The sequence below is a fragment of the Squalius cephalus genome (assembly GCF_949319135.1).
Source record: "Squalius cephalus genome assembly, chromosome: 19".
In the NCBI taxonomy this organism is placed as follows: Eukaryota; Metazoa; Chordata; class Actinopteri; order Cypriniformes; family Leuciscidae; genus Squalius; species Squalius cephalus.
The window spans coordinates 33,006,157-33,018,545 of NC_137140.1; the positions used below are offsets into that span (position 1 = coordinate 33,006,157).

A 12,389-nucleotide genomic window follows, 5' to 3' on the forward strand; every position below is an offset into this window, starting at 1 on the left:
TCAGACTAACATAAAGAGCGATGTTTCAAAATATATAATGTAATTGAGTGTGTATATATACCATAAACAGTGACGTGTCGAGGTGTCTCTCTCTTCTGTTTGAAAAATACAGACCAGTGATTTCGCTTTGCGAATCGCAATTCAAGCAGTGATTGACAGCGCTCTGATCTAATGGCGTTGGGCATTGTCATGTTGACTGTAAATCTAGCCCAATGATGTTGGGGGGGCACCTTGGGCGGGGCCAATCATATTCCCCTCTAGACATGCCCCTGCCACCATAACAACAGCATAGCAACGGTATAGCAACAGTCTAAAGCCATTTAGACCACCATAGCAACAGCTTAGCAACGGTATAGCAACAGTCTAAAGCCATTTAGACCAGCCCAGCAACAGCATAGCAACAGACTAAAGCCACTGAAATGTAGTTACAAAAAGAAAGAAAGAAAGAAAGAAAGAAAGAAAGAAAGAAAGAAAGAAAGAAAGAAAGAAAGAAAGAAAGAAACTCAATATTCCCATCATGCTCCAGTAAGGGTCTGTTAAACACTAGATATAGTGTTTCACAACACCGTATGGTGAGATTTCATAAACCATTGTGACTATTTCAGCTTGTTCCGTAGATTTTCTCAACAGTGTGAGGCAATATGTGTCCTGCTTTGTTTTGATGGGAAACAAGAGTTGCAGTTCACCCAGAAACAGCAGCACTTCTCGACCCGAGTGTCGTCAGGGGGAGCAGAGCTGAATCTGGCTTTCACAAACTGATTTGGGAGGAACAGAACGAAACAAGACAAATGCTCTGTCAACCTGAGTGCGGAGATTGATGTTTCACACACACACACACACACACACACACACACACACACACACACACACACACACACACACACACACACACACACACACACTTATTTAAACTTACTTAATTTAAATTGTATTGTCTAGGTTTTGGGAGGTTGTTCAGAAGAAAGTACATTCTTATAAAAATGTATACCTTCAATGCAATACAAATCAATCCATCCATCCATCCATCTGTCCATCTATCCATCCATCCATCTATCATCCATCCATCCATCCATCTATCCATCTATCCATCCATCCATCCATCTATCCATCCATCCATCTATCCATCCATCCATCCATCCATCCATCCATCCATCCATCCATCCATCCATCTATCCATCTATCCATCCATCTATCCATCCATCTATCCATCTATCCATCCATCCATCCATCTATCCATCCATCCCTGTCCAGCTCTGCGTTTTCATAATTTCAAATTCATAATTTTGTGTGTAAATAACATGCAAACACAAAATGTGCTTGACTTATTTCTCATTTCTTATTTCATGATCATATACGCACACAGCCCTAAAACAAATTTTTGTTATCTGATTGACTTATTTGCTGTGTCCAAACATTTGTGCACCAGGCAACAGAACAGCATGTTTTGCACTGTAATCTGGATGAATTGTGCTGATCTGATGGGATCCAGGGCCGCTGGGGCAGATGAGTGTATTCACTCAGGGTGTAGGGAGTTATGGGCTTGTGTTCTGTTCCAGAAAGACTTCAGGAGTGTGTCAGTGTGTGTCTGTTCTCCCAGACCTCCTCTGCCTTTCATTAAGTCTGTTTTATGGTTGTATGTGCGGTGCTATTATTTCATCCTTATGCAGAACTCCTCTGAGGCCCGTTTGGACTCACTCATGGACTCCTGTAGCTCCAGTCGGACGCTGCCCAACACCCGAGCAACGCTTTAATCACAGATATATTACGTGATTAAGAACGACTTAGAAAACTCATTTAGTTTTTATCTGCTAAACCTAGTGTATACACTGAAAGTGCTTGTACAATGCATGGTCTTCTGGAGTTTGTGAAATACAAAGTCAACTTTAGATTACAAATAGCTTATATAAAGAAATCTAAAATGGAAATATTCATCAAAACAATAAAAAAATGACTTTTAATAATGATAAACTGACAATGTTTGTTGTATATATATATATATATATATATATATATATACATACATTTTTTTTTTTTTTATAGGTAACACTTTATTTTATGTCCTTGTTACATGTTGCATGTAATTAATGTAGTAATAATTATAAATTATGCATAATTACATTTAACTAACCTAAACCAAACCCTAATCCTAACTCTAACCCTATAGTAAGTACATGTAGATAATTATTATTACTCAGTACTTAAATGCGTAATTACACTGTAACATTGACACCTTAAAATAAAGTGTAACCGAATTACAACAATAGCAAAAATTCTAAATTAAAATGGTAAAAATGAAGACTTTGGAGTTGAATGGAGGGTTTAGTATGATCTCACTCATCATGTCTCAGCTGTGGCTCACAGTATGAAGTCACGTCACATTTATATATATAGCGCTTTTTACAATACAGATTGTTTCAAAGCAGCTTTACAGAGATAACAGGAAAATAATGCAAAAAAAAGTTTGTTTCTAGAAGAAAATAATGTCACAGTACAGCTTAAGTAAGTTCAGTGATGTTTCATTTTTGTTTTAAAAAAGTTATTAATTTAGTTCATTTATATATTAGATATATATAGCCGCTCTGGAGTAAACCGTGATGTCATCGTCCAGCTCAGTTCAGTTCTTGTATAATACTGTCAATGCAGGCAGATCAATATTATTGTTGAATATTAAATTAAATGTTAAATGAAGTGACCAAGTGATTTAACACTGGATCTGAGACTGACCTCACACCATCTGTTACCCTTTACATCATTGACATTGACATGATAAACTATATGAATTCAGAATAGAGTGCTTTCAGTGCCAGCTTCTGCCAAAGGTAGAATTCATGCAATTTATTATATTTATCATCAGGAATTATAAACCAATTCCTTAGTAGTTTTTTAGAGTAGCACGCAAACAATAATGCAAATCCACAAATTTTTCAACATTCATATTTTCATTCAGTATACTTATGCTTTTCATGCAGCTGACAGGTCTGTGGCTCTGTGTGTTTTCTTTTTTAATGGAAGTGGAGTGTGTTTTTTGCCTGACGGTTCTCAGGAAACAATGCTCTGACAGACACCATGGCTCATGTGCTGTGATTGATTCCCTCGTGTTGCTTTGACTGAGATATTGAGGACTGTAGTTTACACCAGGTCATGCTGTTAAAATAACCCCAATGTCACTGGTATACTAAAATGAGCATTATAAAACAGACAGTTCTCACTCTGAAATCTGATTGGATGAGCATATTACAGTGCAGAAGCTCTATATTAATTGCAAGTTGCTATTTTGATTGATTGGTAACCATGAAACTAATCTAACTTTAGCTATTTGCTAAGCATTCGTTTTTTTGTTAAATTGCCATTATCACTATTGGTATACGAGAAAAGCCTATTGATACTTTGCAGTCACGTGATATCTGGCGGGCAACAAACGCGGTTAGTGCATCCAATCGCACAACAACTATCTGGCATGTCGTGTACACCTCAAAACACCAACTTTTGTATATTAAAACTGGCAACGTCCTGGCAAGATCCTTGATTAGTTTACTGGTTTTCGTTGCTAGAGAATGATGTTCTTGCCCGCCAGCCAGTACAACTGACGTCACGTGCAAAGTATCAATATTCATGCTAATGCACTATGTTGTTTTGGGAATTATTATTATTTTGAGTAATTTTATTTTGATCATATTTCTTCTGCTTAACTGTTTTATAAAATCTTTACATCATGCCCAGCAACACCCTGGGTGAAATCACTAGGCGCGTTTCCATTACAGATTTGCGCAAAACTCTTTCTAAATGTCGACAAAAAACTATTGCGAAATGACGGCGTTTCCATTAACCGATGTTAAGCGACTAAATCTTAATTTTTTCCTCTCGCATTAAGTCGTTCCAAAAATCAAAGCAACGGACGTTGGTATAGGTTTATGTATCTCAGCCACTGCACTGGCCATTATTATTAATGGAAGGAGATGTGTGTGTGTTTTCCAAGCATTAATGGTAAGAAACGGCCCTTATTTTACTTGCGAGCGGCACATATGAGGAGTTTCTGGGTGTTTCTCCCTCATTTCTGCTTCAAGCTCTTGATTGTGGCATTTCTTTGAGGTTTAGAATCCATTATTCCTGTAATTCTTTTGCCTTTTATGAATTTAATAAAGAACTCTGTCTCGCATTCTGTCCAAACACACCGCGTCGTCTACGTCAGGTGACCTGTAAATGCGCAAAAACTGTTTGCATTGCAGTTTTGCGAAATATTTCTTTTGCAAATTGCCTGAAAAACCTCCTCATGCGAGCGTAAAAACTTTTTTGCGATAAATGGGAGTTTTTGCAAAATTGACGTGTTTCCATTGGGCGTATTTTCAATTTGCGCGATTTGAAGGGTAATGGAAACATGTCTACTGTTACATTGCTTTATTTGCTGTTTTTGTGATATGTTTACACTGTGGTTACTGAATAAAGTCTTTAAAACACGTTTCAACAGGAAAGGGCTCAAAAATGGAAATGTCTTTTTAAAAAAGGAAAAGTAAAAACATTGAACCACAGCTGGAAACGACAGGACAGTATGTTTCTTTCTGGGGTCTGTAGACCGAGAGAACAGGAGCTTTCAGAGGGATGAAGCTCTGGGAATCTGTGCCAGCTCCGTTCCCAATCCAAACCAGACAAGTGCTGCTCATTTCCTCAGACAAAACTACATCGTCCTGAAGTGCCTTGAGCTTGAGCTTCGTCCTCTAAGGCTAAGCTTTGGGGATGACAGTCACATTCTAATGGAGCGAATCCCTGAAATGCACATTTGGTGTGTGAAGCACGTCCATGCGCTCTGGTTTAACCCTCCTTACATACGGTCAAGAGTTATCAGTCAATATGCTTTAATCTGATTTGATTATGTCATTCGCAGTGTTTCATCTGACTGCAGTACATTCCATCATAAAGGAATGAAAGTAATCTTTTGTTTTGTTTTTCTTCAGGTTGTTTTCAAAGGTTTTTTTTTTTTCCTCAAATCATCTCAGATCTGATTGGTTTGGTTCATGGCTTTTTTGTCTTGCGTTTTGAGAAAACGAATGAGAAATATACCTCCAGAAACAAGGCAGCTGAAAAAGTTGGTCATCTAACACACATATAATGGGGCATGTTGTCACAATAGTATAAAGCTTACTGTATCATATTTTGACATGCAAATTTCTAAGGCCTCTAAATGATCAATGTGATCAAAATCACAATCTTCTAAATGCCTTTTGTCGTCTGATTGATAGTTTATACTTATTTAGAAAGTAAAATGGTTTTTAGTATAAACGTCCACCTTCAGCTTATATGCTTCACGTCTTTTTGCTGTGAAATATTTACTGATTTTTATAAAGTGAACCTAATAAAAAAAATTATATTGGTAGTAATATTTCAAAACAAAGGTTTACTTGATTATCCATGTATCATTTTTAGAAAAATTCTGTTCAAATGTGAGTATCATGTATGAAACACAGGTTTAGAGGAACATTTATGTGTTCATCTCTCAATCATCACTGTATTGCATTGCATATGTTTTGCCCAACACAATAAAAACTAGCTGACCATAAAACTAAGCATGTAAATATCATCTTACTACATATTATTGGAAGATATAGCGTGACGACTGATATTTTTAAGCATTTTATATAAGTAGTCTGCTGTAGATCTCATTGATTTACATTACAAGCATCAAAATTTCATCTTTTCCCATATAAATATCAGCAACTGCACTAAATTCCACAATTTTGCTCAGTTTGGGCCTCTGAATAAAAATGTGGTGTTTTGTTCCCTCCTTTCAAGCCATAATATCAATATTTAATATCATAATATAAGCCATAAAAGAACGATGTATCATATGTGATACTCAAAATGCAAACTTTTTTATATATATTTTGTCCAAAGGTTCAGTAAACACTTTTTCTGACTGTTATTTCACAATTGGCTATTTAATGGCAGTAGTTTAAAAGGGAAATGGTTTTGGTTTCGTCATTGCTTCAGATTTGTTTTATTATAAAACATTCCTTTTTAAACTACTGTGTTGGCCAACAGTAATTAAATAAATAAAAAAATGTTTTTATTAAATTACATTTAAAATGGCAAGAAGAAAGAATGTTGACTTGTGAAGAAAGAATGTGCAGATTCCTGTCTTTTGTGTCCCAGATTCACTGCTATTATCATGGCGAGGTGGAGGGACACCTGGGGTCAGAGGTCAGCCTCAGCACCTGTACAGGACTCAGGTGAGTTAGCAGTCACGCCCTTCCTATATGGGACAATTTGTACCTTGACTTCACCTCACAGCCTTCCCATGATGCACTGAGCTTAGGGACTGAAGTCAAGAATGGCCCGAGGAAAGGGCATCTTAATAACGACGTGTGAAAAGTTGGCCATCCTCCAGAGACACTTTACGGTTCCTGTTTTAATTATGAACAAGCACTCTAGTGGACGCTTAGGTTTGCCTTCATTACTGGAGAAGGGGCATTCAGATAGTTCACAAGTGAAAAGTTGAACTTCACAGTGATCAACAGGAAAAAAAATGATCAATGATGCAAACTTCATCAAATATGAGACTAATTAAAAGCTCTACAGAGACAATAGTCATTATTCAGCTCAAGTCAGATCAGTGTTGATTCACTTCCGTTCAATAACTGTGTCAATGTTGCAGAGTTCATCAATTATGAAACAAATCTGATTCAGCTAAAGGAGGAAAGTTGTCCCATAATAGTTTCTGTCAGAGCATCACCGTAATAACTTTATATCATGTGCCACAGGAGATCCAAAAAGATGATTTTCACACTTCAACCTATAGGGAGAATGAGAGCAGCCTGGACATGCAGGATTTATGAGTGTGATAAAGCGTCAAACATATCTCTGTCCCCAGAGCCACAGCGCTTATTGTTCAGCTCTTTATTTCACCTTGACTCACTCTTTGTGCCGCGTTAACCTGTCTCTCTCGGCCTGGCAGACACACACATGTGAAGGTCTCCTCCGACTGAAACGAAGTCGCTCGCCAATCGGGCCAAAACAAATTGCTGCTGATTTTTTTGGCGAGTGGGGTTTCCACAGGGATCTCGTGCAGTGGGGAATGTAGTTTTGAAACTTCTGGAAAAGCCCAAAGCACTGGCCGTTTCCCAACAGAGGAGAATGTCACTTAAATTCAGCGTACGACTCGAAAGTGTGAGAAAGGTTTGCGGATGCGGATCCAAAAACCACAGAGCGGTAATATTAGAGCTCGGGGGAAGATTTATTTAGCCAAATATCGTACAAAATGGACCGTCTGCTGACCAACAGTGGCTTGGATGCTGAACTAAGCTGCTTTCCAAAGCGTCACGCTGTCTTATATTGTGGGAAAACGAGAAACCACTTCCTCTCATAGAAGAGTTTTTCTCACATTTATTTGCCATTTTGTGTTATTATTTTAAAAGCTTCTTTCTCTCGCTTCTTTTCTGTGTCTTTCTGGATGTACTTCTGAATAATCATAAAATATTAGTGCATCTGAACACATTTTTGGTAAAGCTGGGGAAAAGTGCTGTTCAAATAAATGCAAATATTCTGTCTCTGAATTAATAAGAGGGCAAACTAAAAGCACTGTAATTATAATAGAATTTGATCAAAGTAGTTCCACAAAAATGTTACAAATTTAATTCATAGCACGAGGTAAAATCCTGTAAAAGTCCTGCTTTCTAATTTAAAAGCTTAAACATGTTGGATTTACTTTATTTCCAAGAGATGCTGAATTAGAAATATATTATCCAACACTATCTCACGACCAATTCGTACGAATTCGTACAAATGATAAAAAGTTGGCTAATTTGTCTAAACCCGCACGTGATGGGTAGGTTTAGGGACGGGGTCAGGGGTAGGTCATTCGTATGAATTCATACGAATTGGGCAATTCGTAAAATATGTACGATTTTGCAAAACGTACGAGTGAGGTCGTATGAATTCTTACGAATTAGCCACCTCGTAGAATTTGTATGTTTTCCCGTGAGATCAGGTTGCAATATCCACATAGTCTAGACAATAAATCAGACCCCAAATAGATAAATTCAGTAGGCCTATATTTAAAAATTATTTATCTCTATGTTGACACATATTTCTATATTTCACTGTTCATGAAAATATAAGACATGACATTAAAGCTGCATGTCAAATTGCTCATATTCCAAAAACAATTCATACATGCTGTTTGTAATCGTAATATGAACAAATTCAAATGTTAACTGAATGGTGTTGATTGCCTCATTCTACAGGGGACTGATTTCACTTGATCATAAAGTATATGTACTGGAGCCCATGCAGGAGGGAAACACTCATCGTCTTTACAGAGGAGAACATCTTAAATTCACCCAGGGAACCTGTGGACACGGTCACAATATTTCATACCCAAACACTCCAGGAGCTGTCTTCAGTTCTCACAGCAGAAGGGTGAGTTAAACAAAACCACAAACTTTAGAAGATTACAGCTTTCAGCACCCAATAGTCATTCTTTACATGTAGAAACATAATCTCTAATGTGACATGTTTCTGAATAATACGGGTTGTTGTGCTTTTACTCATCATGATTAAAAGAGGGACACCAGAATATTATAAACATGTAGGAGGACGTCATAACAGATCAAAATAAAAACACATTAGCAACTGCGTAGCAACACCTTGGCAACTGGAAGTAACTTTACCTTTGGGACGGTAGCATTGGCTCTGTTTGCTTGACCAATGACAGGCCAAAGAATGACAATTTAAAGAGTTATGACCATACAAGACTATTTGAAAGATTTTCCCTTCAGCTTTAGGCCTATATATATAAAGTTTACTGCATACTTGACTTGCACTATACAGCCCCATTTATTTTTATTTTTTCATAAAACATTTGTATTGTATTTTATATTTTATTTATTTATAAAACATTTTTATTGTATTGTATTTATTTAAAAAACATGTTTTATTGTATTGTATTTATTTTATTTTATTTTATTTATAAAACATTTTTATTTTATTTTATTTGAAATATCTCACATTTTGTAAATAAAAGGGGTTGCTTTTAAAGTTGGTTTCTCAAGCATCCCAACACAGTAACAATGACTGAGCCAATTATGTTAATTTGGGGCGGGACTATCAGTATGCCTGACCAATCACAGACAGGTTCATGAAAGCGGTGCACAAGGTCACAGATCACTAGCCTGGTTAAAACCAGACCATTCTCAGTAGTAACTGAGTTATGGTCTGGCAAAGCTTCATTACTAACTCATTTCCAAAGGGGCGTCACCAACGGACGTCGCTCAAATGCCTCTGGGCGCAATTGGACAGACCTAAAACCAATCAGAGCGATCGTCATCGTGTAAAGCCATATGCTGTGTCCCAATTCGCCTAAGTTACACTAAGCCATAAAAGTATGTACTCTTTTTGTGAAGAAAAGGTATTTACTTTTGAATGTGTAGCAAAAACGTAGGCAAGCTTTGGGACATACTACTTCGTCATCTTTATCGGACGGATCTGTCGCGTGCATCCTGTCACGTAAACTGCCCTGTCAATCATCTTGTCACAGTTAAAATCCTCTATTAAATCTAATTTAATTTCCTACCGTTTCGGAGAGAAATGTAGTAGCACGTTCATCTGCCAGTGGGTCTTTCATGGAGACTGTCCTTATGTGTTTGCAATTTGAATATAATAATGCATTTAAAAGTTGCTGCGCTTCACCAACGGAGTGGACGTCGCTCAAATGCCTCTGGGCGCAATTGGATAGACATAAAACCAATCAGAGCGATCGTCATCGTGTAAAGCCCGCCTCAACGTTTCTGATTGGTGCCGCGATTTCGACGGATTAGAAATGGGCTTGAATGAGCTCTTTGCCAGACTACTTGCAGAGCAAATCTAAATTTGCCGGAAGTTGTCTGGGTTTTCCATAACAGATCACTCTTTGTTTGGTCACTTTAAGGACACATCCAGTCTCTCGCCGTGGCCACTGAAGTGTTTTCATGTGGCAGAAATGATCATTGTGTCTGAATGTTGAATTGATAAGAATGTAAATGCGTACCTTGTAATGCAATGTAAGTCACTTTGGATAAAAGCATCTGCCAAATGCATAAATGTAAATGTAAAGGCTGACAGATTCTTTCTGTCAGAATCTCAATACAAACTCGACTTTTTACACACCGGAGAGTCATTTCTGAGATGTATAATTGTATTCTCTCTTGAAAAGGATTTAACCTGATGTTGCTGTTCATTGAATTAAGCTCCTGCATTTCATCAGATGTCATGGTGCAGCGATATCGTCTCTGTGTGGAAGTCAAGTGTTTTTTTTTATTCAATTAGACGCTTATCAGCTTTTCTCTTCAAATCCGCAGCACAGGTGAAACAGCCTGTTAGGCGTTACGACCCTAATTCTTCTCAACATGAAGCCTCACACAGATGAGTCCAGCCTTTTATTCCCATTGAAGGAAAACCATTCACTGGAAACAATAAGAGACAGTTTCCATTGAGAGCAAGAGGAGTGATGCTGAATGCATGCTGAAGACAAGGTCACCTTCATGATAGTGTGTCCTGTCCTATATACTGTAAATATTTATTTAAATAAAGCCGAGAATCTATCAATCTGTTGCATGTGTTTAAACAGCCTAAAAACACGAGAGATCTGATTTGCCATGTGGATCTAAATCAGAAAAAATAGCTTCAACACGGGCGGTTTGCTGGTCTAAGCTGGTTTAAGCAGGTTTTTATGATCTCCAGTCCAGCTGATGTTTAGTTGGTTTAGGTTGTCAACACGCTGGAATGGCTCGAACGCTCTTACCTCATTCATTAATCTTAATATTGTATCCCTGCGGCCTAAACCAGGCGGTTTGCTGCTCTAAGGTTGTGTTTAGCTAGTGACCGGCTTGACCAATTTGCCTGAAAATTCTCATTCCAAAGCAGACGTTCACTTCACAGCTTGGGGATTTACTTTTCATGAATCATAACACCCTCCTTTTTACACGCCAGTGTTGAAATGAAAATTAGCGGTTATATTTGAGCTAGGAAGACTTTACTAGATGGAAATTATACAACCACTAGTATATATGCGTCATTTATATGCAGAATTAATGGGGGCTTGTAATATTTATTAGATTTGTGTAAAGCAAGCCATTGTCACATACATGTATTGTGAGAAAGCAATTGTTGAAACCCAAAGAATGACCAATTAAAGAGTTATATAAACATAAAAGCTGAGAATTACTTTTCTCCTCAGCTGAAGCACTCAAACTTTTAAGAAGCACACTTGATGACTTCTTCTTATATTGCACTATTTAATTTAATTTAATTTAATTTAATTTAATTTAATTTAATTTAATTTAATTTAATTTAATTTAATTTAATTTATCATTTATTTAATTTCATTTCATTATTTAATTTTATTTCATTTTATTTTATTTCATTTTATTTCATTTTATTTTAGAGTCTCTAGACAAAAAACAAAACAAAACAAAACTCCAAAAGAAGAGAATTTTCATTTGTATAATATTTACTTCCACTATATTGTTCCCATACTTCCATTTGCATTATTTCATAGTGTTGATTACTTTTATTCTAAAATGTGGAAAATAGTGATAACGACGAATGAGTAGGTGAGAACTGCTTGTAAGACTCTGCGCTTGAAAAAGACGTCTATAAAAGACAAGTGGGTCTTTCACACGAGTAAGATGAGATGGCCAGGCAATCCGAAGGCTGTTAAAGTGAAAGCACATCGCTGCGGATCAGATGTATTTTGCGGGCAATGCTGAAACCAGAAGAGGATGTTCAATCACACACTGATCTGTTAATAGAGGGCACATTTAGAAGAGAGGTGAAGACATCACCTCTGTGCCTTAAAGGCCATATAGACTCAGCAAAATGGGCCTTGGGAGATTTTATAAAAGGTTCTTGAGTGAAACCTCTATTAACTGTGTCCTTCAGAGGAAGAGGGCGAAGTTTAATCATGTTCTGTCTGTCTTTCCCTGCAGAATAAAAGAGACGCCCAGAGCAGCACCAAGCATGTGGAGTTGATCATCGTCGCAGACAACCGCGAGGTAATGAAGAGATGCTGTTGACCTCACACATCTGCGACCTTCAATCATACAAATCAGCGCTTCTAAACCAGTTGGTCGTGACCCAAAAATGAAATGCATTTCTGTTCTAAGTGGGTCACAGACATCAATGATGCTCAGTGCAAATAATAGCTAACCGGATTATGGATATGTTTATCAACAAGCATTTTGGCACAGATTCATTAGTCACAACTAGTAGAAGCTACAGTAGATGAATTATGCAGATGTCAACAGGTTGTTGACATGCCCTCGTCCTCAAAAGCGATTAAAAGAAAGAATAAAATACTGAAACCTACAAGGAGCATTTAGAAATGTTGGGAATCTGAACACGTCACAACAAATACTAAAAAT

General features: G+C 37.2%; 1 protein-coding gene across 1 annotated transcript in view; it reads left to right on the forward strand.

Moving 5' to 3' along the window:
• adam12a (ADAM metallopeptidase domain 12a) overlaps positions 1-12,389 on the forward strand; it is a 110,904-nt gene that overhangs the window by 51,205 nt on the left and 47,310 nt on the right. Inside the window, exons 5-7 of the mRNA XM_079851129.1 lie at positions 6,145-6,221; positions 8,235-8,409; positions 11,955-12,020. Of these exons, the coding sequence (XP_079707255.1) occupies positions 6,145-6,221; positions 8,235-8,409; positions 11,955-12,020 (318 nt within the window). The remainder of the gene's footprint in view (positions 1-6,144; positions 6,222-8,234; positions 8,410-11,954; positions 12,021-12,389) is intronic.